At 42.2% G+C, this 26,156-nt stretch overlaps 2 protein-coding genes across 4 annotated transcripts; both read right to left on the bottom strand.

Moving 5' to 3' along the window:
- Positions 1 to 236: 236 nt before the first annotated feature.
- LOC139374686 (sterile alpha motif domain-containing protein 9-like) lies at positions 237 to 10,936 on the bottom strand. 3 transcript variants are annotated; one of them, XM_071115750.1, is made up of 6 exons: positions 10,689 to 10,936; positions 9,079 to 9,378; positions 7,565 to 7,666; positions 6,664 to 6,735; positions 6,390 to 6,444; positions 237 to 6,174 (listed from the first exon to the last, which is right to left on the bottom strand). In XM_071115750.1, exons 2-6 carry the CDS (start codon positions 9,336 to 9,338, stop codon positions 1,249 to 1,251), a joined length of 5,415 nt encoding a protein of 1,804 aa, XP_070971851.1. In that variant the 5' UTR covers positions 9,339 to 9,378; positions 10,689 to 10,936; the 3' UTR covers positions 237 to 1,248. The 3 variants fall into 3 exon arrangements, with proteins under 3 accessions (XP_070971851.1, XP_070971853.1, XP_070971852.1); XM_071115752.1 differs by having other exon boundaries at positions 9,079 to 9,194; positions 10,689 to 10,927; XM_071115751.1 differs by having other exon boundaries at positions 9,079 to 9,365; positions 10,689 to 10,912.
- A 2,428-nt stretch (positions 10,937 to 13,364) lies between these two features.
- LOC139374111 (adipose-secreted signaling protein-like) lies at positions 13,365 to 25,060 on the bottom strand. The gene is made up of 6 exons (XM_071115107.1): positions 24,943 to 25,060; positions 18,906 to 18,993; positions 18,346 to 18,482; positions 17,829 to 17,982; positions 14,112 to 14,237; positions 13,365 to 13,656 (listed from the first exon to the last, which is right to left on the bottom strand). The coding sequence occupies exons 2-6, from the start codon at positions 18,922 to 18,924 to the stop codon at positions 13,583 to 13,585; spliced, it is 510 nt and encodes a 169-aa protein (XP_070971208.1). The 5' UTR covers positions 18,925 to 18,993; positions 24,943 to 25,060; the 3' UTR covers positions 13,365 to 13,582.
- Between the last annotated feature and the right edge of the window lie 1,096 nt (positions 25,061 to 26,156).

Genomic DNA, 26,156 nt, shown 5'->3' with positions numbered 1-26,156 from the left:
TTACTGCACTGTCGGAGCTAGAAGCACAAGCATTTCGCTACACCCGCAATAACATCTGCTAAACATGTGTATGTGACCAATTTGATTTGATTTGAAAAGTGTCACATATTAAAATATTTTCAGTAGGGTGCAATACATGCAGGTAACATTTTGTTATAGAATCATAATTGTTTTAGAGAACATTCAGAGAAAAAATATCCTCAATTATATACAGGTATATACTGTATATATATATATAGTATGCAATTCTCTTTATTCCATTAACAAACATTGACAATAGGTTTTCTCCTAATTTCTTTTCTCTTGTAAATAATGTAGCATATCATTTCAAATAACCACGCAATTGAATGTATTTAGACAAACATCTGAAGAAGATACATAACTTGCAGAAAGTCAATATGCCTTGTAACATAATAATCATTCCGTAGTTTCAATAAACACAATGCAAAACCATAAAACATGTTTTAAGCATTGAATAGTTGCAAATGGTTTATAGGTCTACAATCCTTGTTCATTGGTCTGCTACTGTATAGTACTACTGTATGTTACAATTAGAGGGACTTAGAGACAGAATTAGAGGGATTTAGAGACAAAATTACAGGGACTTAGAAACAAAATTACAGGGACTTGGAGATAAAATTACAGGGACTTAGAAACAAAATTACAGGGACTTAGAAACAAAATTACAGGGACTTGGAGATAAAATTACAGGGACTTAGAGATAAAATTACAGGGACTTAGAGACATTACAATCCATTCTGATGCAAGATTGATTGTCATTGTTTCACCTCTAAAAGCATGAATGATTGTCATTGTTTCACCTCTAAAAGCATGAATGATTGTCATTGTTTCACCTCTAAAAGCATGAATGATTGTCATTGTTTCACCTCTAAAAGCATGAATGATTGTCATTGTTTCACCTCTAAAAGCATGAATGATTGTCATTGTTTCACCTCTAAAAGCATGAATGATTGTCATTGTTTCACCTCTAAAAGCATGAATGATTCATTGCTGAATGTCACCCGACACCTGTTCTCTCTGCTTTGATTATATCAAGGTGGTTGAGGTTGGGTTTCCTCACACAGTGACAAGAGCACACTGGTATCTTACTTAATGTGATTCTGTCCTGGTTCACAGACATTCACCCCAGTCAAACCCTCTAGGCCTATATAACTTCAATGGAAGCCTTTCCTTTCCCTAAGTGCAAACACTTGCATCCCTTACTCAGTCTGCCTGATGGTAAGCTGTTTACCGGTCATTTTCATACTTTATGTCAGAAGCTACGGGTCCCTCCATGGTGAATCCAAGGTAAAAGGAGACCTCCTCCGTACTGCATCCACTCCGGACTCCACCAAGGTATACTGGACGCACTGAGATTTTCAGATTGCCCCCGTAGTAAACATAAATGTCACCGTTTTCCGTTTTGCCTTTGACCCGCTGTAACAGGTTTTGTATCTCAGGATCCCTCCATATTGCTCCACTTTGCCACAGTTGATGCGGGTTTGGGGGTCTATCTTTGGATGAGGCCTTCTTGTGTGATGTTTTGGGTCCCTCTTTGTACAGGAACTGATCAAGCCTGCCTTTGTGAATTATTCTCCTCAGCCCTCTTGATTTCCCGAGGTAGAAATGTGCGATGCAACTCTTCGCCGGAAACATGTGGGAGAAGCGACGATGGAAAGATTTTTTCGATGAAGTGACATACGTGCCAATGTTTTTGAACGTTGTGGTGCTCTCAAGCAGGTTGTCCTTTCTTGGCCACATCAGCAACATTGAGAGGTAGTACAGCTCTGTGCAGTTTGAATGGGTTCCCTCTTCTTGCAGTGCCTCGTTGAGAAGGGAGACCAGATCCTCGTACCTCTTCAGCAATGTTGAGCTTTGCTTAATGCAGTGAAGAACAATGTTCGCAAGGATGAAATTGATCCGGTCAGCCATGAGTTTCCGTGTAGAATTTTGAACAATGAACTGCCATTTCTTCAGAATTAATTCAATTTGATTCCCATTCTTCTCATTCAGATACTGGAGAAGACCAGCAAATGAATCTGCTCGTTTTTGCTCCAAATAGTTCCGCTGCTCCTCTATCTCCTGCCGGAGACTCAGTTTTGGTTTACTGGCCCTTTCGGAGGCTCTCTCTTCTCCCGAGGAACAGAAGATGTGAATGTACTTCTTGAAGAGCTCTGATACTTTTCGTTTGTTTCTGTCCTCTGCTGTCTCCTTCTCAATTGACCTTGGCTTCAGGTATGTGAAGTAGTTCTCAAAAAAACTGAACATCTCCTTCAGCCGTGGCTTCAAAGAGACCAGGAATTTCTCGTGGTCTGACAGAACAGCAATGAATTGATCATTTGTACTGTTTGTTGTTTCATGAAAATCACTCACCGGCAAGTGGTTTTTGAGGAACTGCAGCATTTTGTCTCGCTGGAGTTCATCACTTTTGTTGAAGAAAGGAATATCTTTGAGGATGTCAAAAACAATCATTGAAACTTCCATTTCACCGACATACCCAGATGTGTTGTAGGTTCGTTGCCTCTTTCTGTTGGGCAGATCAAGGGAATCCATTGGCTCGTCCTTCTTTGCGAGTTCCTGTGAATCTCTGAATGCTTTGGTGGCCTGAAATGCTAATTTTAGGCATTTGTCTAACCCTTCTGGAGTGAGCTCCTCAGCACGTTCAATTTCATATTTCAGGTGGCTTTTGTACACCTGTCCCAATGTGTCTGCAATGTAAGAATTGTACATTTTCTGCTGTGCATCCTTGGCCCATTGCAGAGCAGATATATAATCCTTCTCTTTCAGATAGAAATGCCTTGCCAAAGCTTGTGGCAGAGTTGCATTTTTGTCAAATCTCATTGTTGCTCTTACAAGAACTTCTTTGATTTGGCTGATTCCCTCATCCGTCTGTATGTCTTCAATCAAAGGAGAGAACAGTGTATCTTTGTCATGTCCAAGTTCCTTTCGTTGCCGCGTGATCAGCATACTTTGGATGTTTTGAACCAGGATGTCCTTACCCATGCCAGATTTGTACAGCAAGTCACAGTGTAACAGACTGGTTGTTATTTCCCCCAGTTGAAGCTTGTGCTTTCCGGTGAGGACTTTGAGGCAATTACTTGCAATCATTTGGTGTAGAAACCGAACTGCCTGATAAGTGCCGCGCTCTTTAATGTTGAAGCGGATCAGTAGCGTGGAGTATGGGTTCATTTTGTCCTCAAGTGTCTCTTTTCCCCACAGAGCATTCCTAATCCCCACAAAATCCTCACATAGGGACAGGGCCATGTAGGAGCCGTTCACATATGTATTTAGCAAAGCTAAGAGTGAAAATAGCTGTCCTTCTTTTCTGGAGGTGTCAAGGTCTTTCAGGGTGTTGCACACCAGATTCTTGATGTACTTCTCACTGAAATTGTTTGTCATGATCATGAAGGCGTAGAACGTTTCAGGTTTTTGATGGTGACCTTTGAGCTCTTTCAGTTTCACCTCAAAGAAGCTCTGCTCTTTGGTGGAGAGCTTGTTGATCATGAACACATTGTCAAGTCGGCTGTTTCTGGAGCTCTCTGCAGGAATCTGTGATCTCTCACAGTTCAGTATGATGACCATCAGAGTGTCAGGTTTCTTCTTCTCGTTGGCTGCACTTAGTATGCATCTCTGTAGGTCTTCAACGTCCTCCCAGTTGTCCACCAAGAGTAGAACAGGAGAATAACTCAACTGCTTCTCTTTGCCACAGGTCAGCAGGTGTCTGACTTGGACTGCGATCTCACTGTTCTGTGCTGTGGTGTTTTTCAGAACGGCACATCTGAATTTACATCTCAAGTTCCACAACACGTGCATGGCCAGTGTTGTTCCACCACATCCTGGATGATGGAAGAGGTTTATTATTATGCATGGCGATGTGTACCCCTCTGTAGGTGTGATCAGGTTGTGAAGATCCTCATACTTGTCACGTTTGATGAATGGCAGACAACCTGGCCTCTCGGACAAGTAGAAGTTCCACCAAGTCACCTGTCCGCCTCTGTAAAAGTCCTCCTCCGTGTTGGTCTTGAATTCCTCAAAAGAGTCTTTGGTTTCAATTTCAGTGTTCTCACATTCATTTTCACTCAGTATATCAAGTACGGTCATCAGCTCTTCGTCTTTTTGTGTCAGGAGGACTGAACTGGAGCCAGAAGATGGCAGATATCTCCTAGAGGACCGTGTCTGGGGTTCTTTGATTTTCCTGATGGTGCAGTCGATTTCAGTCAGGCTCAATTCGTAGATACATTTACTAGTAATATCCACTTTGCAGCGAGTGTTTATCATGTCTCTCCATTGACTGAATACATTGGAATCTTTGCATATGCAGAGCATATTATCCTCACCCTCAAGAGTGCGATAGATCGCACAAAAGGCCTCAAGTATAGGGCTTGAGATGTCAGTGACTCCTGAGTGAAGCATGAACACCACAAGTAGTCTGTCTTTCGACAAGACGTCTGGATTGCAGAGAAATGAAACCATATCGCTGATTTCTCCAGCACGTTTCTTCAGCCATTCACTGGTACTGAAAGGTCTGTCTGCTTCACTGACCTCATTTGCTCGACCATTACAAAAGACCCAGCTTGTCTGCTTAAACAAGTTCAGCTTTCCGATAACACTGGAGACATTGTCATTAGTATTGTACATTCGAGGGTAATGAAGATTCGCTATGCGATCTGTTCTGTAGAAACTGCATGTCCCGTTCATGTCAGATTCTGGGTCAAACTCGAGCACTGCAAACAACTTCATCTCTTTCAAAAAACCCAAATGTTCATGTTGACTGGGGTGGCACTTGTTTGTGACAACTATAACTTGCAATGAGTTTTCAAGTGTGTCTCTCCCATGAGTTATCAATTGTTTTAGCCTCTGACCTTGGTGGTTTTGGTTGGGTTGCTGACAGTTGCTCTCCTCTTTTGACTTGCGTGCTGATGACCAACATTTGACTTCCTCTGTCAAACCTCTCATCTTCTCCTGTAGACTTCTGGGATTATTGTCTGCAAGAATGTTGATGCTCTTTGGACCTTGTCGAATAAACAGACATTCAGTTTTGTATTCTTCTCCATTTTGTTCAGGTATTATTGAGGTATAGAAAAGCTTCTCTTGAGTCTGTGAATAACTTGGGACAACATCAACTTCTATCACCCACTTGTCTGAAGTCGCGCCATCTAGACATTGAACCTGAAAGAATTTTGGAGGTCTGATGCATGATCTTGCGATATTTGTTTCTTCTCCAAAGTGTTCCTTGAGATGCAAGTCAAACCTGTCTGTATACATATTGAATGATGGCAGGTTTTGCCCAATCACCTGTCCATGCATGTGTCCGAGCCCGCCTGTCACCCCAAAATGAATTGTACCATTGGTGCGAGAGTTCATGCAGGCTGCGGAAAAACGAAACACTTCATTGCTGAACTTTTCCAGAATATCTATCTCACTGGCTTCCTCTGTGCTTGGCAGGAGCTTGTACTCATGTACCGGGTCAATGAGATTGCTTGGACCAGATTCAGGGGGGAGGATATCATTTTGTATGTATGTGAACGATAGGTCGTTTTGGTCAAAGGGACGTGGGGGACATATTCTCTTCTCCAGATTTGGAGCAGTTTCTCTTAAGTGGTCAAATGATGAGATGGACGTCTCACTTTGTCTCGTATTGTCCTCCATATTTCCATAAGCTGGAATGTATTCCGACTCTACCATTGGCAGTAGAATGGGGGATGCAACATCTGAACCGGAATGTCTCAGTTCTTCCACTGATGTCCATGATGAGCTTAGACTTGGAGCCACCGACTCCGATTTCACACTGTCAGAATCCTGAGTTTCCTCATGTGACCCCATCCTAGCTTCTGGTATGGCTCTAAATCTAAATCTCTCCTGTCTTCTGAAGGGGTCACTCTCAGGGGATCTCATGCTTCTCCCTACACTCTCCAAGTCGTTTCTCAGTATCTCTACATTTTTTATGATTTGAATCGCAGGCCCAAACTTAACACCGAAATCAGTCAAGTCCTGTTTCTCAATGCAAACCAGGCTAGCTCCTGACACGTCCTGTTCATAAAGTTTTGTTGCGACCTCAGGGAGTTTGAGGCTACTAATTAGCCACTCTTTCACATGCTCCTTCGTCCAGTCTTCGATTCTCTGTGGGAATTCTCTGAGGTTGCTGACTCTGTTCATGCCATGATGTTCAGTATGCTGAGAACCCAAGAAATAAAAACGATCATCACCATAGGCAGTTGTATTTCTTTTTAAACCAATTAACAGTTACTGTACCTGCACATATAGTTGATATTTTTTATTTGCCAAATCACCAATGCCTATTGCTTATTATTATTGAAACTAAGAACAATCCACTGAACATACATGTACAATGCATACATAGAGTTTCAGCTTAAAACTTACAAACATACCATTGTTGCATGCACTCCACCAATGGACAGTTGTGTTGTGTCTGATGTCATCATCCTACAATTGGTGGAAATACATTAGGTGCAAATACATTCATTTGAAATTAAACAAATGTATGTTTTGGATCACCTCAAATGTGTTTTTTTATACATACATGCAAGGTATTGTGCATTTTAATTTAGTTTCTTTTTTTTATAGTAATGAATTCCCACATGACACACTTTAGATACTTTAAATTATTTAAAAAATCATCTATTAATTAAAATCATAAATGACCTTGAAGATGGACCCATTGACTGGTCACTCTTCATTGACAGATAGCTGGGCGTAGGTGAGTCTGCTCCCTCCCTGCAAAAAAATGTTATTGAGGTGTGTTTTTAATCAATCCTATGCTCATGATGTACAGTCGCTTTTACCGATCTGCAAGATGTCTATTAGAAATCACATATTCAAAAGTGTCTCCGAGTAGGAGTGCTGATCTAGGATCAAGTCCCCCTACATCATTATGATCTAATAGATAATAGGCAGAATCTACCACACACCCAAACCAATTTAGTGAGGGTGCTGGAGTCAAAATGCTAAACTGGAGAAACAGGAAAAAGTCGCTGCACTTTTCCAGACAGATGAAAATCTATTTATTTAATTGTGGCTGAGCTTTCGGTCAGTCAACCGTCATCAAACCATATGCAAAATAATATTCAAAACTGATGCTAATCAAAACTGATGCTAATCAGTACTGATGCTAATCATAACTGATGCTAATCAGTACTGATGCTAATCATAACTGATGCTAATCAAAACTCAAGCTAATCAGTACTGATGCTAATCATAACTGATGCTAATCAAAACTCAAGCTAATCAGTACTGATGCTAATCAAAACTGATGCTAATCAAAACTGATGCCAATCAGTACTGATGCTAATCATAACTGATGCTAATCATAACTGATGCTAATCATAACTGATGCTAATCAAAACTGAAGCTAATCAGTACTGATGCTAATCAAAACTGAAGCTAATCAGTACTGATGCTAACCAAAACTGATGCTAATCGAAACTGATACTAATCAATACTCCTACTCTGAGACTGTGAAAACGGGCCCAGACCTTTTGTCTTTTGTCGATTGTTGGACGTATTGACACATTGCAACGTCCTCATTATGAAAATCATAAATTACCTGCGATTGGGAATAAACTCTCTCTTGTAGTTTATCGGTGGATCCATTGAGCGGTCACTCCTCATTGACACACAGCTGGATGTAGGTGACTCTGCACCCTCCCTGTGAAATATACAGTCAGTACCCTAACCCTATAACATAGCTTGTAAATACAGTTGGAAATCGGGACCCAAATTCATCCATATGCAGTGTTCACACTGCACGAGTCTCCTTATCCCTGGGTTTATTGAGATTTTAGCCTAGGGCTATGCAAGTCTTCACACTTGCACATTCTAGCACCAACCTTAGCCCAGGGCTAGCTGGCCTTGCTCCGGAGCCGGGTTAGGTCCAACTTTGTAGGACTAGACCCAGAAACCCGGTGCCAAAATAGCCCGTGTGAAACGGGGGTCAAGAAAAACGCATAGAATATTTCACTGTCCAATCACAATAGCTGCATTTTCACTTAATTTTCATATGCTTGTGATGAGTTCTGCACGCTATTTTAATAAGTACATTTATACTATTTTATCCTTCCATCTGAGGACAAAAACCTGACAAAAAAACTGTTGGATTTATTATGGATAAATGAATAAACAATTATCCCCATTTTAAATAGAATTGTAACTAAGTAAACTTATACTCTGTTTTATTATATCTGATTAACAATATGAGTTCATAAGAAGGGATTGTGTGACACGGACAAGGAGTAATAAAAGTTAATGAACACCATTCCAACTAGGAAGAAACAAATGGGTTATGGACTGTGTAAACAGATAAGGTCGTTAACCTATGGTTGACCCTACAGAAACTTAGCTCTGGGGTTTTTAGATAAGACAGTGAGTGCATTCCTAGGTTTTCTGTTAATTAAAACTGTCAGTTCAGTGGTGATCGATAATGTTGAGGGGTCAAAAGTTATCTGGGAGTGTGTCAGTAAGTTAGAATTAACTTTTCACCTCACTTTGTCCCGGTCGAGAGGAGGGGATTCTGTTAAAGCAATGAAATGACGTCATTATCTGTATATAAACTGCTGCACGTGATTAAGTGGGAGCGCGCTCCGAGAATAAATTATATTACCTATTATTGAAAGACTGGTCTGCGTCTATTTTATGCAAACAAGAAATCTTAGAAATTCTCATAAAATAGATTAAGGGCTTTCAATTGATGAAAGCACATTGGCATAATTAAATTACAGTAACAAAAACATACTTTCATCGGTGCGAAAACATTAGTTGCTATGGCTAACAAAAACGGTTGCTATGTAGGCAGGCTAACGTCTGCTCCCCCACTGTCCACAGGATATTTTAGCCCAGGATTAACACATGTTAGTGTGAACACAGGATAAGTTAGCCCAGGGTCAGTCTTAGCCCAGGGCTAAGAACATTGCTGTGCGAAAAGGCCTAAAGTGTCTCACAGTAGTAGTGTTGATTGAGGATCAGTTCCCCTCTGTCCATATAATATTATTCATTATGATCTAAAAGGCAAAGCTGATCCTATAGCAACACTCCTACTCTGAGACTATGAATACAGGCCCAAACCTTTTGTCCCTTGTGCCATGTCCTCGGTGGAAGTTGATTGGCTGACCCATTGAGTGATCACTCTTCATTGACAGACAGCTAGGTGACTCTGCTCTCTCCTCCTGGGCCACCAAGCCCTGTTTACCAGGGCAGAGAAGACTTGATTCTGCAACGTCCTCATTATACTCCTGTGGGGCAGTGGGACTACTATGCAGCCATTGGCGGACATGTTCACTCTTCCCACTCTCTGCACCCTCAGGCGATACAGTGGTGTCACTCATCCTGTCTCCACACCAGCATTCAGGTTCCTGACAAAGAAAACTAAGCGAGAGGAGTGAGAGGAAAGATCCGAAAAACCGCTCTTTAGCAGTAACTTCTTTATTGAGGATAAGTGTATTTACTGTGACTGATATGTGGTTGTCTCACCTTGCTGTCTTAATCAAATCAAATCAAATCAAATGTATTTATATAGCCCTTCGTACATCAGCTGATATCTCAAAGTGCTGTACAGAAACCCAGCCTAAAACCCCGAACAGCAAGCAATGCAGGTGTAGAAGCACGGTGGCTAGGAAAAACTCCCTAGAAAGGTCAAAACCTAGGAACTTAATAAGATGAATGCACTAACTAACTGTAAGTCGCTCTGGATAAGAGCATCTGATAAATGACTCAAATGTCAAATGCTCTTTAACCGTGTATCAAAATCTCCTGCTAACTTCATTCCCTTTCTGAAACTCTCAGCATTGAAACAAGCGGAAGCAATGTACCGGACTTCTTGTCCAAATCATAGAGAACCAGGTCTAGTAAACACACATTCCTATATGACCACAACAGACTAATACCTCTCCTCTGTATATAAACCACTTGGGATACTCTCGTAGAAAATGTATTGTTTCCCAAACGTGGTAGTTATGTTGTTTGTAGAAAAGGCGTATCATATTGTGTCACCTTCAATAGGCAGACTGTGCATTCCCATGCAGTAGAAAGCTACAGTTTCTACAATAGCCAAAGAGGATAAAGGAAATCTGGTTACTCTCTCCTATGGTCCAGGGATACAAGATCAGACACCTCCCCTCGATGACTCAGCAGTGGTTGCACATGCAGTACATTTCATTTGACAGTCATACTTACCCGGAACTTCAGCTTCTCATATGAACTGGTGATTTGAATAGTGTCATGGTTATTTGACAATGGCTTACTTCCCAAACATTACCATGAAAAGCAAACAAACCTATTCATTGCCTATCGCCTCATCGAACATGGAGTAGACAGAATGAAAACGTGTGTTTCTGCATTCCAGAGACAGATAATATACCAGGGAGTGTACTGTAACTCTGTACTGTAGACTTGCTACGTCAAATAAGATTTTCCCTCAGGAGCCATTTGATTTCAGTACGCTATTGAGTAAACTTGGACCTTCGTCACCTACGGAGTATGTCTGATTTATACATTCAGAATCTCAGTTATTGCATGAGAAATAATCAGTACGATTATTGTTATAATTATAACGAGCTCAACGTAATTAGGCTGCATTCATTTGTAATAATTAGACTAATTACAGCAGTATTTTTAGTTTAGAAAACATTTGTGTAGACAATAACAGAATATATCCAAGACTTTAAACAGCACCTTACCACTCTGAGTCCTAACTTCACTCATATCTGCACAGTTTGAAAGGTGTGCTCTTAGATCCTGTGCAGCCACAGAAATATCAGTAACCGTTTCCCCGCTGTATTCTTGACAAAGAACCACTAAACTCGTCACGTATTCTGGGCCGCACCTAGGAGGTGCCGAATTTAACCCCAGAAGCTACTAATACAGGAGAAACATGGTCTATTTAGTAGCTCACAGCTAGTAGATCCTTAGCCTGCGTCTGAAGAGGAGGCTGATATCCGATCATACTGTAGACCTACCCATGATCTCCATATAAGGAAACCAAAGGGCAGAGTTAGGGTTTGTGGGAGGTAGCTTTGGATATATATTTCAGAAACTTGTATCTTAGACTAAAATATGTTAGGAAGTAGAATGCAAAACCTTTTGACTCCGGTGAGATGAAATAAGAAAGAAAAAACAGTTAGAGGAGCTTCTTCTATGAAGTGTGGTTTGTGTTTTCTACCCGTCTTCAACTCTCAGCTCGACTGTCTTGTTTTTTTATGAAGGCAAAGAGTCTGGGAATTGAGCCAGTGGACCAGTTCTGTGCTGGCTCAATGCCAGTGTTTCTGCCCTCTCCGACACCATCTCCATTACATTATATGGTGGCTGTCGTCTATACTTGAACACCACCACTAGTCTTCAACAACCACAATGTATATATATATAATATACCTTATCATGAGTCAAATAAAATGATATGGATCCTGTAGGACACAATGAATTGCAGAACACAGGAAAACAATAGTGTACATCTACAGGTTAACAGTTGACATGATATTTTATTTACTGACAGAGATATAGGAGAATCTAGTACAATACAGAGACAGTTTTGCAGGACACATAGACTAAAAGGCATACTCTTACATAGTTGGTGAAAGGTGGCGCTCACACAGAACACATACTGTAAAACGAGTGGACAAAGCATTAAGAACACCTGCTCTCTCCATGACAGACTGACCAGGTGAATCCAAGTGAAATCTATGATCCCTTATTGATGTCACCTGTTAAATACACTTCAAATCGGTGTACATGAAGGGGAGTAGACAGGCTAAAAAGAAGGATTTTTAAGCCTTGAGAGAATTGAGACATGGATTGGGTATGTGTGACATTCAGAGGGTGAATGGGGGGGTGCAACTCAATATTAGGAAGGTGTTCTTACTGTTTTGTCCACTCAGTGTAAATCATAATACAATGACAGGTTATATTGACGTGCATAATTAAAATGTAAATATTATTTCTGATCGTTTAAGGCTGGTTGACGCTTGGCTCTTGTTGCAGAACGACAGAAGGGACGAGAAGCAAAGAGCTTCAGTGCCTGGTTATATAATGGACCTACAGTGGATGTTGGAAACACATTGGCTCCCTCACTGAGCAATGTGTCATTTTACATTTGGGGAACTATAAGTGATCATGGACACCTTGGTCTTCATTACAGGGCTAATCACAAAAAAAACAGTTTCTGTGTGTGTGTGTGTGTGTGTTTGTGTGTCAGAGGAGGCTGGTGGGAGGAGCTATAGGAGGATGGGCTCATTGTAATGGCTGGAATGGAATCCATGGAACGGAGTCAAACGTGGTTTCTATATGTTTGATACCGTTCCACATGTTCCATTCCAGTCTTTACACTAAGCCGTCCCTATAGCACCTCCCATCAGCCTCCTCAGGTGTGTGTGTGTGTGCCACTACGGGTGCATGCATGTGTGTGGCTAAGTGCAGGTAAGTGCTGGTTTTGTTCCACTACGACAGCTGGTCTCTACAGGAGGGGGAAGATATAAATGAACGGATGATGGCTGGTCTCTACAGGAGGAGTAAGACATAAAGGGATGGACGATGGCTGGTCTCTACAGGAGGAGTAAGATATAAAGTGACGGATGATGGCTGGTCTCTACAGGAGGGGGAAGATATAAAGGGACGGATGATGTCTGGTCTCTACAGGAGGGGGAAGATATAAAGTGACGGATGATGGCTGGTCTCTACAGGAGGAGTAAGATATAAAGTGACGGATGATGGCTGGTCTCTACAGGAGGGGGAAGATATAAAGGGACGGATGATGTCTGGTCTCTACAGGAGGGGGAAGATATAAAGTGACGGATGATGGCTGGTCTCTACAGGAGGGGGAAGATATAAAGTGACGGATGATGGCTGGTCTCTACAGGAGGGGGAAGATATAAAGTGACGGATGATGGCTGGTCTCTACAGGAGGGGGAAGATATAAAGGGACGGATGATGGCTGGTCTCTACAGGAGGGGATGATATAAAGGGATGGATGATGGCTGGTCTCTACAGGAGGGGGAAGATATAAAGGGATACATGATGGCTGGTCTCTACAGTAGGGGATGATATAAAGGGATACATGATGGCTGGTCTCTACAGGAGGGGATGATATAAAGGGATACATGATGGCTGGTCTCTACAGTAGGGGATGATATAAAGGGATACATGATGGCTGGTCTCTACAGTAGGGGATGATATAAAGGGATACATGATGGCTGGTCTCTACAGTAGGGGATGATATAAAGGGATACATGATGGCTGGTCTCTACAGGAGGGGATGATATAAAGGGATACATGATGGCTGGTCTCTACAGTAGGGGATGATATAAAGGGATGGATGATGGCTGGTCTCTACAGGAGGGGATGATATAAAGGGATACATGATGGCTGGTCTCTACAGGAGGTGGAAGATATAAAGGGATGGATGATGGCTGGTCTCTACAGGAGGGGGAAGATATAAAGGGACGGACGATGGCTGGTCTCTACAGGAGGGGGAAGATATAAAGGGATACATGATGGCTGGTCTCTACAGTAGGGGATGATATAAAGGGATGGATGATGGCTGGTCTCTACAGGAGGGGAAAGATATAAAGGGACAGACGGCTCATTTCCTTTTTTCTTTCTCCGCCCCCAGACACCGCACCCCCTCCAGCAGCATAGGAGTACCATGGTGACGATCTACAGAGAGAGGGAGAGGGGGAGGGAGGGAGAGATAGGGAGAAGAGAGAGGGAAGGAGGGAGAGGGTGGGGTAGATTGGGTTGGCGGGTAAGAGATAGGGCGAGAGAGAGAAAGAGAGAGGTAGGGAGATTGAGAAAGAGAGCGGAAGAGTCACTGTTATTTTGCTGAGTAAAGGATCATAGTGAGTGTGTGATGTAGAGGAAGTTGCAGAGACCTCTTAGTCCACCAGAGGGTGCTGTCCACCCTTTAACACTGACAGGCCATAGTACATCTGTTGCATAATAGCATTTAACTCAGCAGTATGCCTTACTGTAAATACCATAAGTAACTAACTGCAGATATTTCCCCTATTAACACAGGGTTACTGCCCAGATGATCAGTATGTGTGTCACTGTGTGTGTTTCTGTGTGTATGACTGTGTCCACACATGACCAGGCACACAGGAGTAACTCACCCATGACCCGGGCCTGTAGTCTGACCCGCAGACGTTGGTCCTTCTTCCCCCGGCTGACCAGGGTCAGCTCCTCCTGCAGCACCCCCTCCTGATGGGTGGTGTACTCACACGTCACCTTCACCCCACCTAGAGGGAGGGAGGGAGGGAGGGAGGGAGGGAGGGAGGGAGGGAGGGAGGGAGGGAGGGAGGGAGGGAGGGAGGGAGATAGCAGGAGATGGCAGATGGACCAAGAGAAACAAGGAATGGATGGAGAGAGGGAGAGAGACAGGGAATGGATGGAGAGAGGGAGAGAGACAGGGAATGGACGGAGAGAGGGAGGGAGACAGGGAATGAACGGAGAGAGGGAGGGAGACAGGGAATGGATGGAGAGAGGGAGGGAGACAGGGAATGGATGGAGAGAGGGAGAGAGACAGGGAATGGATGGAGAGAGGGAGAGAGACAGGGAATGGATGGAGAGAGGGAGGGAGACAGGGAATGGATGGAGAGAGGGAGGGAGACAGGGAATGGATGGAGAGAGGGAGGGAGACAGGGAATGGATGGAGAGAGGGAGGGAGACAGGGAATGGATGGAGAGAGGGAGGGAGACAGACAGAGGTAGAAAAAGAAAGGGAGAGAAAAAAGAAAGACAGAAAAAAGGAGAGAAAGATGGAGACAGTCAATAATAAAAGGACAGGAATGGTCGGGAAAGAGTGACATGAAGACAGAGACAAAAAGTCATCAAACAGACAGAAGTAACGTAAGACTGAGAGACAGTAGTCTATTGAGTATTTATAACCAGTATTTACTTCAATGTAATTCGCCATAGTTCTCCACATACCATAAAATCTGTGTCTGAAATGCCACCATATTCCCTATATAGTACACTAATTTGATCAGGGCCTATAGGGAATATTCAATGTTTCAAGTTAATAGAATAGGCTGCTCTCCGTGACACAACCCAGGGTTCTCTTACAGGAAGCCACTCTGAAAGCCCAGAGGGGAGATCAGATTCTTTCCCCCTAAAATTCAAATGGTGCCCTATTCCCTACATTGTGTACTACCTTTGTCCAAAGGACTATGGGCCTGCCGTATGGGCGCTGATCGAAAGCAGTGCACTGTATAGGGAATGGGTTGACAAGGGGACATTTGGGACGAAGCCAGGGAAACAAATCAAATTGTATTGGTCACATGTGCAGGTGTAGACCTTACAGTTAAATGCTTACTTATGAGCCCATAACCAACAATGCAGATGGAATAAGAAAAATAAATACAAGTACAAGTAACTAAAGAGCAGCAGTAAAATACCAATAGCGAGACTATATATACATACATACACATATATACATATATGTAGGTAGAGTTATTAAAGTGACTATGCATAGTTGATAACAACAGAGAGTAGCAGAGGTGTAAAAGAGAGGGGGGGAGCAATGCAAAATAATCTCTTATTCTGGTCTCCTCTCTCTGAATCGATTCATGGCTGAAATGGGAGCTGATGGATTGATCTCTTTGGTCTTTGTTTGCCTCTGGTAATGACTGTCTAGTGGTGGTTATATTCCTCTGGTAATGACTGTCTAGTGGTGGTTATATTCCTCTGGTAATGACTGTCTAGTGGTGGTTATATTCCTCTGGTAATGACTGTCTAGTGGTGGTTAAATTCCTCTGGTAATGACTGTCTGGTAGTGGTTATATTCCTCTGGTATTGACTGTCTGGTAGTGGTTATATTCCTCTGGTAATGACTGTCTAGTGGTGGTTATACTCCTCTGGTATTGACTGTCTGGTGGTGGTTATATTCCTCTGGTAATGACTGTCTAGTGGTGGTTATATTCCTTTGGTAATGACTGTCTGGTAGTGGTTATATTCCTCTGGTAATGACTGTCTGGTAGTGGTTATATTCCTCTGGTAATAACTGTCTGGTGGTGGTTATATTCCTCTGGTAATAACTGTCTAATGGTGGTTATATTCCTCTGGTAATGACTGTCTAATGGTGGTTATATTCCTCTGGTAATGACTGTCTGGTAGTGGTTATATTCCTCTGGTAATGACTGTCTAGTAGTGGTTATATTCCTCTGGTAATGACTGTCTGGTAGTGGTTATATTCCTCTGGTAATAACTGTCTGGTAGTGGTTATATTCCTCTGGTAATGACTGTCTAGTAGTGGTTATATTCCTCTGGTAATAACTGTCTGGTAGTGGTTATATTCCTCTGGTAATGACTGTCTAGTGGTTATATTCCTCTGGTAATGACTGTCTGGTGGTGGTTATATTCATCTGGTAATGACTGTCTGGTAGTGGTTATATTCCTCTGGTAATGACTGTCTGGTAGTGGTTATATTCCTCTGGTAATGACTGAGTCGGTAGTGGTTATATTCCTCTGGTAATGACTGTCTGGTAGTGGTTATATTCCTCTGGTAATGACTGTCTAGTGGTGGTTATATTCATCTGGTAATGACTGTCTGGTAGTGGTTATATTCCTCTGGTAATGACTGTCTGGTGATGGTTATATTCCTCTGGTAATGACTGTCTGGTAGTGGTTATATTCCTCTGGTAATGACTGTCTAGTGGTGGTTATATTCCTCTGGTAATGACTGTCTGGTAGTGGTTATATTCCTCTTGTAATGACTGTCTGGTAGTGGTTATATTCCTCTGGTAATGACTGTCTGGTAGTGGTTATATTCCTCTGGTAATGACTGTCTAGTGGTGGTTATATTCCTCTGGTAATAACTGTCTGGTAGTGGTTATATTCCTCTGGTAATGACTGTCTAGTGGTGGTTATATTCCTCTGGTAATGACTGTCTAGTGGTGGTTATATTCCTCTGGATTTGACTGTCTAGTGGTGGTTATATTCCTCTGGTAATAACTGTCTGGTAGTGGTTATATTCCTCTGGTAATGACTGTCTAGTGGTGGTTATATTCCTCTGGTAATAACTGTCTGGTAGTGGTTATATTCCTCTGGTAATGACTGTCTAGTGGTGGTTATATTCCTCTGGTAATAACTGTCTGGTAGTGGTTATATTCCTCTGGTAATGACTGTCTAGTAGTGGTTATATTCCTCTGGTAATAACTGTCTGGTAGTGGTTATATTCCTCTGGTAATTCCGATCAGAGCCTCACCCTCCATGGGTCGGATGGCATTGGGAGGGGAACAGGGGATGGAGAGCGGATCTAAAGAATGTAGAATAGGTGATAAGAGAGGAAGAGGTAGGGAAATTGTCACCTTTGCGCCAGACAAGTATTCATTGGGGACAGGGGATGGAGGGGGAGAAAAAGTAGAAGAAGGAAGAGACCTTCGCCAGTGATCCAGACAAACATTCAAGTTTCACAGGTTTGATAACATACCAGTTACTGTAATAGTAGGTTACAGTAATGACAGAAACAGTGTCTTGTTATGGTGCTAATGTGTTTGTTGGCAGAGGGGCACATGGGAGATTAGATATGCCTTGTTAGTGGTTTTCTGCCACTTTCAGGTCTACACTGCACCCATCTTTACCAATATATCCATTTACTCAATTCATATCCATTTGGACGATTTGGATCCTGTACAAGGAACACAGAAGCAATCATCTCAGTTTCTATCCTGGGTCGCATTCAATAGGCTTCGAACAGTATAAAAACTGATTGAAACAGGAAGGGAATACCTGGACTCCAATAAGAAACACTCATTTTCATTTTCCATTGCAAAACGGTTTAACGTTTTCTTTGACATGCCCTAATGCATACGGCCCTGGTCTCCAACGTACCCTCTGGTGTGGGTGTGACACGGTTGACTTTGAGGAGGGGTCTGGGAGTCGGTGATGAGGAGGAAGGGAGGGAGCACACATCTTTCCCCAGCACAGGCACCTCTGGGAGGGTGAAGACAATCTCATAACGATGCAGACTCCTCAGGAACCCTACCTGAACAGAGAGAGAGAGTGTGTGTGTGAGAGAGAGAGAGAGAGAGAGAGAGAGAGAGAGAGAGAGAGAGAGAGAGAGAGAGAGGAGAAACACAGTATAAATTATATAAACACTTATTAAATACTCACACACTTCTTATGAAATGCGTTAAGTAGTTCTTATGTAGGAACCTATCAGGGGAGCATTCAGCAGGGCATAACGTTGTAGAAATATGTTATGGAGAACATACATGGCTCTATGACCTGTAGAATAAGGAATCATGTCTGCTCTATTCATAACATTTCAATCTGCAATCTTCAACAATGTTTGCCTACTGAACTTGGCACAAGCAATTCGAGCATTCATATTCCAAACCCCGCCCACCTTAACCAGGAAGTTCCCATCAGGCTCTGGGAGAGCAGGGATGGAAGAATCCTTGGCTTTGTCCTCACGGTGAACAGGGGAGCCCATGGCATCCTCGTCGTCAGGGAAACGCACGCTTCCTCCCTTTGAGGTCGACCCTGGGGAAGAGGCAGTAAGGGCGTGACTCGGTCAGGGACAGAAATACACACACAGGCACGTACTGAACACACGCACACACATATCGTTCATGCATGGCTAAGCAGCTGTATAGGACTGCAAGTTTTCATTGCGCTTTTATGAGAGAGAGAGTGAGACAGATAGCAGAGAGAGAGGGAGAGAGTTAGTGTTTTGGTCTATCAGTATAACTTAGGTCTGACATGGTATTAGGGCTTTACAAACAGCGGGAAGGGAATTGAAAATCCATGCACTTAGAGACAATCGCTGGCAGATAAATTAATTAATGTTTGGGCGATATCAGTTGCAGACAGACAGACAGACAGACAGACAGACAGACAGACAGACAGACAGACAGACAGACAGACAGACAGACAGAAACACACACATAGAAGTCAAGGACTCACCCTTCCTGCCTGTTGCCATGTCAATGTCAGGCCAGGAATGATGGATCACACTGTATCAGTCTGAATTTGTGATGTCATCATTACCCTCCTTCAGAGAACATGACAAGGAACAATGTAAGGAGATAGAGAGAGAGGGAGAACAAGAGAGATGGAGAGAGAAAAGGGGGGAGCAGATGAGGAATGAAAGAGGTGAAGAGTGAGGTGAAAGAGGGAGAGAAAGAGAGACCAAGTCACAATTTCTTTGTAAAGGTGACAGCTCCTCAACAACAGTTTCTTCTGTCTTCTGTCATTTTCTGCCAAAAAGTTCCCTCAGACTAAACCACCTCTTAGAACTAGAAGTAGGACAAAGTAGCCCCTAGGCCTAGACACTCATTTAAAGTCAGTTAAACACTTTCCCCTCTAATTACGGTCATGATTTGGGTATAAGCGATGGCTGATCCTAGACCTGTGAATCAAAATAGGAAAAGCAGTCACATCTGAGGTTACTTGTCGCATGGTGTTTGGTAATAATTCTATGATATTCTTAAAGTAAAAGTCAAATAAACTAAAGTGTCACTGGCAAAGTCATAACGGTAAAGTGGTTTATTTTCTTTAGCTCTGTGCCAGGTAGCAACTTCTGCCCAAAAGTACTCTGGTACTGTAGCGTATCAATCCGCTGGATAGAGCCCTAGACTGAGTTCCAAATGGTACCCTAGTGCATTTCTTTTAACAAGGTCCAATAGGGGAATAGGGTGCCATCTGTTCCACACGTCAACAATAACCTTTGACCTTAAATGTAATCCTACTGCGGCTTTATCAATATCATTAGAAGCGCCCAGCTGTGAGTCCAGTCCAGTGTTGCAGACAAAGGCGCGGCTAAACGACTCCCTGACCTGCTCACTAAAGAAGCTTATCTCTGCCCACAAAGCTTACCAGGTGGGATTAGAGGAAGAAATTAGAAAGAGTCATTTCTTACAGTTTTACCATTGGGAGTTGGGTACCGAGCCTAATTCACACAATCCTCCCTAATACGGAAACACTGGAGGGGGAATAGCCTTGAGTGTTATGTAACCTAAACTAGAATGGGGAGGAAATAGAACACAGAACAGAGAGAAGCTCATTCCATTCCTCATTCAAGCTCATTCCATTCTATTTATAACGGCCTTACTGTACCATCGACAGTTATCCAGTTGTGGAAAAAGTACCCAATTGTCATCCTTGATTTAAAGTAAAGACCCTAATAGAAAATGACTGAAGTGGAAGTGAAAGTCACCCAGTAGAATACTACTTGAGTAAAAATCTAAAACTATCTGCTTTTAAATACACTTAAAGATGCACTACGCAGAAATAACTCCATGTTTTCCTGGTTGCTAAAATTGTAATAGGTTGCCTAAATGCAGTTTATGTGGCAAAACAAACAGGTAGAGAATCATTGGACCATGAAAACTGCTGTGAAATATATTTTCCATAACCCAAAATATTTTATTTGAAGCTGTTTGAAGCTGGTGTGCAAAACGGAAAGTAAAAGACGCAAAAACAAAACTTAAGAATGGGAACCATAGAAATGGAGCACATAGAATAGATACACCACTTCTTATACTTGCTTTCAATGAGAATGACATATCTATCACTCACATTTCTATGTGCATTTGGTTGGGGTCACCCAAAAAGTTATATATTGTAGCTTTAAGTATCAAAAGTAGAAGCTATAAATCCATCCAAATTCCTTATATTAAGCAAACCAGACGGCACAATTTGCTTTTTTTTAATGGATAGCCAGGGGCACACTCCAACACTGACCAACAGACCATTTACAAACACTCAGACATCATTTACAAACAAAGCATCTGTGTTAAGTGAGTTCGCCAGATCAGAGGCAGTATGGATGACCAAGGATGTTCTCTTGATAACTGTATGAATTGGACCATTCTTCCCTGTCCTGCTAAGCATTCGATTACCGAGTACCCTAGCCTACTGTTGGTGTCAGGGACAATAAGGCCTAATAAAAAGTACAGTGCATTCTGAAAGTATTCAGACCCCTTCACTTTTTCCACATTTTGTTACGTTCCTGCATTATTCTATGTATATATTTTTTTTTATCAATCTACACACAATACCCGATAATGACAAAGCGAAAACAGGTTTTTAGAAATGTTTGCAAATGTATTAAAAATAAAAAGCATAAATACCTTATTTACATAAGTATTCAGACACTTTGCTATGAGACTCGAAATTTAGCTCAGGTGCATCCTGTTTTCATTCATCATCCTTAAGATGTTTCTACAACTTGATTGGAGTCCACCTGTGATAAATTCAATTGATTGGACATGATTTAGAAAGGCACACACCTGTCTATTTAAGGTCCCACAGTTGACAGTGCACGTCAGAGCAAAAACCAAGCCATGAGGTCGAGGGAATTGTCTGTAGAGCTCCGAGACAGGATTGTGTTAAGGCACAGATCAGGGGAAAGGTACCCAAAAAAATCTGCAGCATTGAAGGTCCCCAAGAAAACAGTTGCTTCCATCATTCTTAAATGGAAGACGTTTGGAACCACCAAGACTCTTCCTAGAGCCGGCCGCCAAGCCAAACTGAGCACTCAAGGGAGAAGGGCCTTGGTCAGGGAGGTGACCAAGAACCCGATGGACACTAGAGGTCGACCGATTAATCGGAATGGCCGATTAATTAGGGCCGATTTCAAGTTTTCATAACAATCGGAAATCTGTATTTTTGGGCTTCGATTTTGCCTATTTAAAAAAAATAATGTTTATACCTTTATTTAACTAGGCAAGTCAGTTAAGAACACATTCTTATTTTCAATGATGGCCTAGGAACGGTGGGTTATCTGCCTTGTTCAGGGGCAAAATGACAGATTTTCACCTTGTTCGCTCGGGGGATCTTGCAACCTTACAGTTAACTAGTCCAACGCTCTAACCACCTGCCTCTCATTGCACTCCATGAGGAGCTTGCCTGTTACGCGAATGCAGTAGATCCAAGGTAAGTTGCAAGCTAGCATTAAACTTATCTTATAAAAAAACAATCAATCAATCATAATCACTAGTTATAACTACACATGGTTGATGATATTACTAGTTTATCTAGCGTGTCCTGCGTTGCATATAATCGATGCGGTGCGTATCGTTGCTCCAATGTGTACCTAACCATGAACATCAATGCCTTTCTTAAAATCAAAACACAGAAGTATATATTTTTAAACCTGCATATTTAGCTAAAATAAATCCAGGTTAGCAGGCAATATTAACCAGGTGAAATTGTGTCACTTCTCTTACGTTCATTGCACACAGAGTCAGGGTATATGCAACAGTTTGGGCAGCCTTGCTCATTGCTAACTAATTTGCCAGAATTGTATGTAATTATGACATAACATTGAAGGTTGTGCAATGTAACAGCAATATTTAGACTTATGGATGCCACCCGTTAGATAAAATACCGAACGGTTCCGTATTTCACTGAAATAATAAACGTTTTGTTTTCGAAATGATAGTTTCTGGATTCTACCATATTAATGACCAAAGGCTCGTATTTCTGTGTGTTATGTTATAGTTAAGTCTATGATTTGATAGCGCAGTCTGACTGAGCGATAGTAGGCAGCAGCAGGCTCGTAAGCATTCATTCAAACAGCACTTTCGTGCGTTTTGCCAGCAGCTCTTCGCAGCGCTGTTTATGACTTCAAGCCTATCAGCCTAATGGCTGGTGTAACCAATGTGAAATGGCTAGCTAGTTAGCGGGGTTTCGTCACTCGCTCTGAGACTTGGAGTAGTTATTCCCCCCGCGGCTTTAGTGGAGCGATGGGTAATGCTGCTTCGAGTGTGGCTGTTGTCGATGTGTTCCTGGTTCGAGCCCAGGTAGGTATACTGTTACACTGGCAATACTATAGTGCCTATAAGAACATCCAATAGTCAAAGGTATATGAAATACAAATGGTATAGAGAGAAATAGTCCTATAAATACTATATTAACTACAACATAAAACCTCTTACCTTGGAATATTGAAGCCTCATGTTAAAAGGAACCACCAGCTTTCATATGTTCTCATGTTCTGAGCAAGGAACTCAAACGTTAGCTTTTTTACATGGCACATATTGCACTTTTACTTCCCCAACACATTGTTTTTGCATTATTTAAACCAAATTGAACATGTTTCATTATTTATTTGAGGCTAAATTGATTTTATTGATGTATTATATCAAGTTAAAATAAGTTTTCATTCAGTATTGTTGTAATTGTCATTATTCTAAATACATTTATTTTTTAATTGTCCGATTAATTTAATTGTCCGGTATCTGCTTTTTTTGGTCCTCCAATAATCGGTATCGGCGTTGAAAAATCATAATCGGTCGACCTCTAATGGACACTATGACAAAGCTCCAGAGATCCTCTGTGGAGATAGGAGAATCTGTGGAGATAGGAGAACCTTCCAGAAGGACAACCATCTCTGCAGCACTCCACCACTCAGGCATGTATAGTAGGTTGGCCAGACGGAAGCCAATCCTCAGTAAAAGGCACATAGCCCGCTTGTAGTTTTCCAAAGGGCATCTAAAGGACTCTCAGACCATGACAAGCAAGATTCTCTGGTCTGATGAAACCAATATTGAACTCTTTGGCCTGAATGCCAAGTGTCACGTCTGGAGGAAACTCGGCACCGCTCATCACCTGGTCAATACCATTCCTACGGTGAAGCATTGTGGTGGCAGCATCATGCTGTGGGGATGTCAGGATCAAGGGAAAGATGAACTGTGCAAAGTACAGAGAGATCCTTGACGAAAACCTGCCCCAGACCTTCCAACAGGACAACAACCCTAAGCACACAGCCAAGACAACGCAGGAGTGGCTTCGGGACCAGTCTCTGAATGTCCTTGAGAGGCCCAGCCAGAGTCCGGATTTGAACCCAATCGAACATCTCTGGAGAGACCTGAAAATAGCTGTGCAGCAACACTCCCCATCCAACCTGACAGAGCTTGAGAGGATCAGCAGAGAAGAATGGGAGAAACTCCCCAAGTACAGATGTGCCAAGCTTGTAGCATCATACCTAAGAAGACTCAAGGCTGTAATCAATGCCAAAGGTACTTCAACAAAGTACTGAGTAAAGGGTCTGAATACTTATGTAAATGTGATGTTTCATTTTTTTGCAAACCTGTTTTTTCTTTGTTATTGTGGAGTATTATGCGTAGATTGGTGAGTAAAAATATATATATATTTTTTAAATAAGGCTGTAACCAAACAAAATGTGGAAAGAGTCAAGGGGTCTGAAAACTTTCAGAATGCACTGTTGTAGGCTTCAAGTAACGTACAGATATCCCCCCAGAATAATGAAGTAGTGGTCTACTTCAAACTAGATTTGACTTTGTTACTTTACACCACTGCAGTTATCAATGGGACCTGGACGCATTGTGCAAAGGCATCGCGGTTGGTAGGCTCCTACCTTATTTGACACTGTCACTGTTCTACGTGCAAATGCGGCACTGTTGGGAACGACCCAGCCCCGAGCCGCCACCACCGCATCAACAGGGAGGGACATCGATACGTGCGCCGCCCGGGACATTTTTGACCGGTTTTAGCCTAATTACAAAATACTTGCGAATAGGTGTTCCTTAGTCTGCTTTAGTTGTTTATTGAATATAGAGCCAATTCAATGCTGTTCCTTTCAATCACATAGCCCACCAGTGTTTTTATTCTAATGTTACAATTTCCATGTTGACGATCACACACACTGCATGCCCATTGGATGGAGTGCGCATCAAAACTGGAACATAGGCACAGAGTTGCATTTGCTGTCGTTTCAACGGATGGGCAAAACGGCAACGAATAGATTTGGACAACAACAACATATTCGTTATATTGTCATTGTGACATAAATCAAATCGAATATATTCAACCTGAGAGAGAGACAGACAGACAGACGGGCAGATCGGCAGATAGCCTAGCCTACGCCCAGTTAGATGTCAATACGATATGAACCTCCGAACTGGATTCCCCCCAGCTGCAAGAAAGCGTTTATGAAAATGTGTAACGTAATTAAAAAACCTATCGAAGGACTTACCGCTTTGTAGATTTGTTCAGTGCTTAGTGATGATAGTATCGGACAGTGGGAAGCGTTACCATCCCAAACGGCATGCTGCTTGCTGTGTTTGTCTGATCTCTTATTACCGAGGCTCTACTCAGTCTCCTCTCCAGCTCTCCTCCTCCGGACAGACGCAGTCTACAACAGCCATACCTGGCACGTCGCTTTCTCCGTGACCTATAGCTGCAGTCATTGGCGGATGCAGGCATCGCGGGGAGGGAGGTTTTTCAACACTCCTAATGTAAACATCACGTTTACACTGTAATTATTCTGCCTATTAGATAGTTGTGGTATTGGCCCTATACCTGCTTTCAGATTGAATGAAATGCAGGCTATCAATTGGATAAATATTTTATTTGTAGCCTTATTGAATATGCTAATTTAATAGGCTCTAACAGGGTATAATATAATATAATAGCCTATACAATACTGTACTAGAAAGTTCAAGAAGATGGACAACTCAAGGTCAGGGTTATTTTAGAAAAATTCATGCAATGATTTATTAGATTAGCCTCCAATTGAACTCCTATTACAACATGATTCAAATATATTCTGTCACTAATATAGTTTTCCAAAAAGTATTCAGTCTCATTCACCCCAGGCTATCCAATATGTTGAGCGTGAAAAACCCAGCAGCGTTGCAGTTCTTGAGACAAACCGGTGAGCCGGGCACCTACTACCATACCCCTTTCAAAGGCACTTAAATCTTTAGTCTTGCCCATTCACCCTCTGAATGGCACACATACGCAATCCATGTCTCAATTGTCACAAGGCTTAAAAATCCATATTTATCCTGTCTCCTCCCCTTCATCTACACTGATTTAAGTGGATTTAACAAGTGACATCAGTAAGGGCTCATAGCTTTCACCTGGATTCACCTGGTCAGTCTGTGTCATGGAAAGAGCAGGTGTTCTTAAAGTTTTGTCCACTCTGTGTAGAATACGATGACTAAATTGACTGGCTCATGAAGGATTCTTTGTCTTTGTGTTTGTCTCTGGGTCTTACTCAGTGGCTCCCAGTCCACATAGTTTACATTTGGTTTATTGTGGACATTCTTCAAAAACTGGATTGTAATGTACAAGTAATATGTTTTATTTGTAATGACTGTGGTTATGTCACAAATAACACACTATTCCCTATAGTAATGCAATACATAGGACCCATGGGGCTCTGGTCAAAGAAGCAGACTATAT

The sequence above is a fragment of the Oncorhynchus clarkii genome, chromosome 19 (genome assembly GCF_045791955.1).
Source record: "Oncorhynchus clarkii lewisi isolate Uvic-CL-2024 chromosome 19, UVic_Ocla_1.0, whole genome shotgun sequence".
NCBI classification, from domain to species: Eukaryota; Metazoa; Chordata; class Actinopteri; order Salmoniformes; family Salmonidae; genus Oncorhynchus; species Oncorhynchus clarkii.
The sequence above is the reverse complement of the archived record's forward strand: the minus strand, read 5'-3'. Positions and strand labels throughout refer to the sequence as shown.

Coding starts and splice junctions, on each gene's coding strand:
- LOC139374686 (XM_071115750.1), bottom strand. CDS start 9,338: ATGAGTGACACCACTGTATCGCCTGAGGGTGCAGAGAGTGGGAAGAGT. Junction 6,445..6,663: donor TCAATGGGTCCATCTTCAAG/GTCATTTATGAT, acceptor CACCAATTGTAG/GATGATGACATCAGACACAA. Junction 6,175..6,389: donor GTGGAGTGCATGCAACAATG/GTATGTTTGTAA, acceptor TTGGGTTCTCAG/CATACTGAACATCATGGCAT.
- LOC139374111 (XM_071115107.1), bottom strand. Junction 17,983..18,345: donor ATGGGAACTTCCTGGTTAAG/GTGGGCGGGGTT, acceptor CTCTCTGTTCAG/GTAGGGTTCCTGAGGAGTCT. Junction 14,238..17,828: donor TGTCACACCCACACCAGAGG/GTACGTTGGAGA, acceptor CCCTCCCTCTAG/GTGGGGTGAAGGTGACGTGT.